Source organism: Microchirus variegatus, assembly GCF_963457635.1.
Source record: "Microchirus variegatus genome assembly, chromosome: 9".
In the NCBI taxonomy this organism is placed as follows: Eukaryota; Metazoa; Chordata; class Actinopteri; order Pleuronectiformes; family Soleidae; genus Microchirus; species Microchirus variegatus.
In genome coordinates, this window is record NC_139810.1 from 2,700,265 (window position 1) to 2,707,764 (window position 7,500).

General features: G+C 39.2%; 1 protein-coding gene across 2 annotated transcripts in view; it reads right to left on the minus strand.

The window, feature by feature from the left end:
• Positions 1-2,738, minus strand: part of LOC310932426 (tumor necrosis factor receptor superfamily member 14-like) — an 11,597-nt gene extending 8,859 nt beyond the window's left edge. For both annotated transcript variants that reach the window (XM_083895744.1, XM_083895745.1), the window contains exons 1-2: positions 2,625-2,738; positions 84-174 (exon numbers count right to left, since the gene is read on the minus strand). In XM_083895744.1, the coding sequence (XP_083751870.1) occupies positions 84-174; positions 2,625-2,663 (130 nt within the window). In that variant the 5' untranslated portion in view covers positions 2,664-2,738. The remainder of the gene's footprint in view (positions 1-83; positions 175-2,624) is intronic.
• Positions 2,739-7,500: the final 4,762 nt, after the last annotated feature.

A 7,500-nucleotide genomic window follows, 5' to 3' on the forward strand; every position in this document is an offset into this window, starting at 1 on the left:
GTGCAGGTCTTAACACTGACATCAGCATCAGTCCTTCAGTGTGGTGAGCAGCACGGTGAGTCCATGACTCAGCAGAATCTTACCAGGCGAACACTTGGGACAGCACTCACGTTCCACTGGGTAATGTGACGGAATACAAGGTGAGTTTCCTCTGCAGACGCCGATCATGAAGATCTGTGGAGAACAGAGCAAGGTTTTGATTTGTTTACATCTACGACAAGAGCGGAGGCGTTCAAGGAAAGAGGGAAGAAGATACCTGAGGATGACGAGACCTAAATAATAAGCTATTTATTTACCTCAACAAACTCAGAGGCTACTGTTTTCAGACAATTCAGGATCAGTGTCACGAGAAATCCACAGTTATATCACACCCACTCTATCTTACAGGAGGGTCGTACCACATCACCAGTTCATCATCACCCTGCACTGATGTCCACTCAGGATCTAATGAACAAGAGCTAAAACTCTTATTTGAGACCATGACGGTGAAGGTTCTCAGTCACCGTGGTCTTCATTCTTCAGTAGTTTTGCTGTGATTTACATCCGTCCATTATCTACAGCTGTATCCTCCACATACGCCCACACACATGCACAAACACACACACACGCACTCACACACACACACACTCGCACGCACACACACACACGCACAGACGCACGCACATACACCCACACACATGCACAAATGCACTCGCACACACACACATGTACACGCACATACGCCCACACACATGCACAAATGCACGCACATGCACACACGCACATACGCCCACACACATGCACAAACGCACACACACGCACTCACACACACACACACACACTCGCACGCACACACACACACGCACAGACGCACGCACATACACCCACACACATGCACAAATGCACTCGCACACACACACACACACATGTACACGCACATACGCCCACACAAATGCACAACGCACACACACACACATGCACAAACGCACTCACACACACACACATGCACAAACGCACTCACACACACACACATGCACAAATGCACTCACATACATACAAACGCACGCACATACGCCCACACACAGGCACACACACACACATGCACAAACGCACTCACATACATACAAACGCACGCACACACACACTCGCACGCACACACACACACACGCGCACAAACGCACGCACATGCACACGCGCACATACGCCCACACACAGGCACTCACACACACATGCACAAACGCCCGCACACCAGGGGGCCAGCATCTTCAGTAGTTTTGCTGTGGGTGATTTCCATCCGTCCATTGTCTACAGCTGGAGGGTAAAGCTGGAGGGCGGGGTCACACCCTGGACAGTTGACCAGTCCATCACAGGGTCACACATAGAGACAAACAACCATTCACTCACACTCTCACACCTACGGTCAATTTAGAGTCATCAATTCACTTAATCCCCATATCGCATGTTTTTGGACTGTGGGAGGAAGCTGGAGAACCTGGAGAAAACCCACGCACACATGCGGAGAACATGCAGAAAGGCCCTCGTTCCAACCGGGGCTCGAACCCCAAGAACCTGGGCGAGAACGTTAACCACTGCACCAACCGTGGACCCACTGTGGGCGATGATCATATAAATCGAGGGGGAAATGGACTCGTTTTGCCACAAACTTTTTATTCAAACTGAGTTGTTTTCACAAACCGGCAAAGACGCCCCCTGGTGGTCAACTGCGACTGTCATTCTTCTGAGGCTTTGTTGTGTTGAGACAGTTGGACGCCGTTTTGGGCAAAATACAAGAAAGGTGTTTTTTTTCCCCCTGATGCAATAGAGGCGAGCTTTAACACGATTGCGACACAGTGAATTCCAATTCCTTGCTTTAACCCCTTAATCTGAAAAATGCTCCCTCTAGTCCAAGTGCTGTCCCGATTCTCAGATAAATTAAGTTGAGGGTCAAGTTTAAGGGCTGTATCGCCCTCAATATTGAGATTTTTCCGAGACCCCCCTTGGGAGCAAGGGCTACCCAGAATGCATTGCGTGTTTTCACATAACAAAGATGGCGCCCGAAAGCAGCGAAACGAGTACGCTACAAATTGAGTGTTTTCTTTGTTAATAGAGATATAAAAATGATGAAAACCATTGTATTATCTTAGTTTAGGCCCATATTATGGATTACTGACGTCATTGTTGCGTAACATTTATTTTTATTTTACGATCTTTTGTCGATGGTTTGCTATGGTTTACTCTTCAATAAGTCGTGGTGTGTGGTAACTGTCAGCTGAATATTTGTATGAGTATCATCTTATAACTAACTGACAACTGGACGCAGCTTTGGCGTTATTCTGCCCCCTACAGTCTGAAGACGTATCTGCATTTAAGGAGTGTCCCATTTCTAAGTGACAAAATAACCCTCAACACTTGGTTTTGAGGGCCAGTTAAGATTAAGGGTTAAGATAGGAATTGGAATTGGCCCTCGATCTAACATGACTAAATAAACACCCACGAGCAGGTTTTTTGACACTTTTCTGTCACTGCATACATCAGTGGAACACACATATGTACCATCACCTCCCCACAAACCACTACCCACATAAAAAAAGGCGTTCAACGGTTCAACAGGAAACAGAAACAAATGAGAGACAGAAATACTTTACCAACAAATGCAAATTTAAAGGTTTTCCTGCAGAAAACATTTTGACAGAGTGTTTGGCCGAGTTTGTCGCTCTGAAGACACCATCTCAGTTCCTCTGAGGGCCAGAGAAAAGATCTGTGTACCAAGAGAAAGAAAACTCCAGTCATCAAAGGGCACGACGTGCATGTGCAGGAAAACAGTTTTCTGATTGTAAAGTTGTTGTAAATGTTGCTAAAATAAACAGCAACTTTTTGCCACATTTAGCGAAAAAACAAACATGTTTTTAACTAGAAAAGCACTCGGAGAGCGCAGACCTCCGCCAAGGCAGCTCAGTGCCTTCATAATCCACCCCGCCGGTGTGCGGTGTGTACAGATCACGCTCCAAAATATAATCCAAATCCGTCAGTGACTTTTCGAGTTATGTTGCCAACAAACAAACAAACAAACAAACAAAATGTGAATTTTTTAATGTTAGTTTTGACCAGATTTACAGCAACATTTGTGAACTCTGTGATATATTTAATTCTCTTGAGAAAATATAGTTTCAATCTGATTAAAATATCTAAATCTAAATGTTAAATATTTACTATAAATGTTAAATGTTAAATCTAAAACTAAATATTTAGCTAATATGCAAATTCACACTGCCGGTAAACAAATGAACCAAAATAAACGCTCGAGGAAGTCATGATGTGCTTATATAATTTTATTATTTTATTTTTTACATTTTTAGTGTTTGTATAACATTTACATTCAACATTTAACATTTAGATTTAATATTCAACATTTAGATGTAATATTTAACATTTAGATTTAAAATTTAGATATATTTAACATTTATATTCAACATTTATATTTAATATTTAACATTTAGAATTTTTTTAATTCAGATTAAACACTGCTGTAAAAAAGTATTTTATAGTCGGTTCCTCATACTTGTGTGAAAGTTTGTTTGTGTATTTTCTCTCTTTCCATTTATGTTTGTAGTATTTTTGTCTTTAAAAACGTTCTGTCTCTAAAGACATAAGGGTTTTAGTGTATGTGTTTTAAAAAGAAGAAACGACTCTACAGTCTTAGTGATTTATTCTGTAATTATCCAGCAGATAAAGTGAGCTGCAGTTACTTCACACAGAGCTCAACTCTCACTTTCATCGAGACTTTCAAAGGTCAAACCATATGAGAGAATAGTTTCATAGAGTAAATACTGAGTTTATATGAATTTCGTTTTCGTTTTTAGTGTTCAGTGTATTTTACAGGCTATACTGAACACAAATAAACAAAGAAGAAAACCACAATATCACCATATAACACTTGACCTGTTTCTATTATATAATCTACAGATATCTGTATGTTACCAAGCTGAGTTTCAGACATTTTAACTGAACACTTTTGGAGGAAATTAAAGCCGTTTGTGCAGCTTTAAAGTTGATTTCCGTGTTTACCGCGATAACCAGAGCCTTATCTCTATTTAACATGATAAACGCTGAAGAAGCGTTTTTTTAAACCTTTAGCGTTTCAGTCAAAGTTCACTTCTAGCGACAAATGTTAGACTTTCTAACATCACACAGTAAAGTGCGTCTCTCTCTCTCTCTCCCTCTCTCTTTTTATATAAGTTCAGAACACTCACCGTCACTTCTTCACTGCGCTGAGAAGTTTCGCTTTGACTGTGGATGTATAATATGAACTGGATAAAGCTCCGCCCCCTCTGTCTAGAAGACAATTTTTACATGGTGGCCACTGTGGGTACTGCAACAGAAAACCCCATGGAGCCCAAAAAGCAATTTTCCTATTGACCGCAATAGTAAAAGAGACGCCTGTAAAAGTGTCCACGGGACACGGGCTTTTATAGATATTTATATGGTAGTGACACTACTGCGCATGCTCTATCGGCCCCGTAACCCGGAAATAAACGCGGAAGTCAACAAACTTTTTTTGGCATATGCACTGGGTGAGCAGCTTCATAGGACGGATAGGGGCGGAGCTCTATCCAGTTCAAATAATAACATCCATGGTAACATCCTGTGGCAACAGTTGGCTTTTCCATTGCATTTCCTGACCTCAGCTCAGTGTTCGAAAATAATATTGAGTTGAGAAAAACTCCCTAGACTTGCTGCCAATAAAGGCGGGGCCCACATTTTTTGAATTTGAATTCAAAAAACGTAAAAACACACATTTACAACAGCTCAGTTGAGGCAACAAAGAGGTGCAGAAATGTGCAAGGGCATAATAAGTGAAAAAGAAAGACAACGTAAAGAAAAGAGTAAAAATAGGATAAAAATAAAATGCAATAAGGTAAAAAAAAAAAACACACTCTAAATATAAGTAAAAAGAAATAAAATGTAAGATAAGAGTAAAATTGAATGAAATTTCACTCTAATGTCGAGAAAGTAATAAAGTATAGGTAAGAATAAAAAAATAAGATAAGAATGCACAATATCCAAGTAGTACACAGTGTAGAAAGGGACTAAACCGAAATGTGCACAGAAGAGAGAACCTGAATAAAGACTTTTAGAGGTAAGTAGGTCAATCAGCGGACATTTAAAACGAGGAGTTAAATATACGAACAGCAGTGAGGATGAAGGACTTTCTGTAGCGCTCTGTTGTTTGTTGTTATGACAGTCACTCAGGGCCGGCGCTGAGTAATTTGGATGCTTGATTTGTTCTCTCGCGTTTGTCCTTACAGGCTCCAGTAGAAACATGGCGTCTCGCTGCTAACAGTGGCTATGCAACAACGGTAACTACGATGCATTAAACTATTCATTTCATGCACTTCATCACATTGACTTTACTGTACCTCTATCTTTTTCACGTTTTTCTTCCTCTTCTTTCCTTCTTTTCCTTCCTTGGGCAGGTACAGAGCAACGAGCCAGGCACCCAGAAAAAAGGCTGCATTATTTAATAGTCTTTGCTGTGACTTTATGTTGCTGTGGGCTTATTTAATAGTTCAAAATAATAGTAGTAATGGCACTGGTAAAAAAAAAAAAAAAAAAAAATTCTCCCCCCGTTTTCGGCGCCCCCAACGGACACCGGGGGCCTAGCATTTGCCTATACTGCCTATGCCCAGGGCCGGCTCTGACAGTCACTTCCGCCATGGATACTTTTATATACTTTTATTTTGTATTCATGAACAACAAATGTGGCCCCCGCACTTTATTGGCAGCGAGTCAAGGGAGACGTTTCGGAAAAGCCAGAAGTTTGTCACAGGCTGTCACGGACCACAGTGAGGTGCCACTACCTGCCAATGCCACTGGGAGGACATGGAATGAAAATCTTATTTTACATAAGTAGTCCAAGATTCATACACTATTGAAGTTAGTACTTCCTAGATCACTTCCATGAATAATATCAAGTACTTTTACCGTGTTCTTTTTGAGTAATCCTCTGTCAAAATCCCTTAAAGAGGACAAGATTAAGTCTATTTCGCCCAAATTTAACATGGAATAAATAACTCATTTTACATAAGTAGTCCAATATTCATACACTGTTGAAGCAAGTACTTCCTGCATGAATAATATCAAATACTTTTACTCTGTACTTTTTGAGTAATCCTGTCAAAATCCTTTACAGAGGACAAGATTAAGTCAATTTCACCCAATTTTAACATGGAATGAAAAGCTTATTTTACATAAGTAGTCCAAGATTCATACACTTTTGAACTTAGTACATCCTAGACTACATACATTCAAAATATGAAGTACTTTTACTCTGTACTTTTTGAGTAATCCTCTGTCAAAATCCCTAGCAGAGGACAAGATTAAGTCTATTTCGCACAACTTTAACATGGAATGAAAAGCTTATTTTACATAAGTAGTCCAAGATTCATACACTATTGAACTTAGTACATCCTAGACTACATACATTCAAAATATGAAGTACTTTTACTGTGTACTTTTTGAGTAATCCTCTGTCAAAATCCCTAGCAGAGGACAAGATTAAGTCTATTTCGCCCAACTTTAACATGGAATGAAAAGCTTATTTTACATAAGTAGTCCAAGAATCATTACCTTTTGAACTTAGTACATCCTAGACTACATACATTCGAAATATGAAGTACTTTTACTGTGTACTTTTTGAGTAATCCTCTGTCAAAATCCCTAGCAGAGGACAAGATTAAGTCTATTTCGCCCAACTTTAACATGGAATGAAAAGCTTATTTTACATAAGTAGTCCAAGATTCATACACTATTGAAGTAAGTACTTCCTAGATCACTTCCATGAATAATATCAAGTACTTTTACTGTGCATTTTTTGAGTAATCCTCTGTCAAAATCCCTAGCAGAGGACAAGATTAAGTCTATTTCGCACCAACTTTAACATGGAATGAAAAGCTTATTTTACATAAGTAGTCCAAGATTCATACACTATTGAATTCAGTACTTCATAGACTACATACATTCAAAATATGAAGTACTTTTACCGTGTTCTTTTTGAGTAATCCTCTGTCAAAATCCCTTAAAGAGGACAAGATTAAGTCTATTTCGCCCAAATTTAACATGGAATAAATAACTCATTTTACATAAGTAGTCCAATATTCATACACTGTTGAAGCAAGTACTTCCTAGACTACCTGCATGAATAATATCAAATACTTTTACTGTGTACTTTTTGAGTAATCCTGTCAAAATCCTTTACAGAGGACAAGATTAAGTCTATTTCACCCAATTTTAACATGGAATGAAAAGCTTATTTTACATAAGTAGTCCAAGATTCATACACTTTTGAACTTAGTACATCCTAGAATACATACATTCAAAATATGAAGTACTTTTACTGTGTACTTTTTGAGTAATCCTCTGTCAAAATCCCTAGCAGAGGACAAGATTAAGTCTATTTCGCACAACTTTAACATGGAATGAAAAGCTTATTTTACATAAGAAGTCCAAGATTCATACACTTTT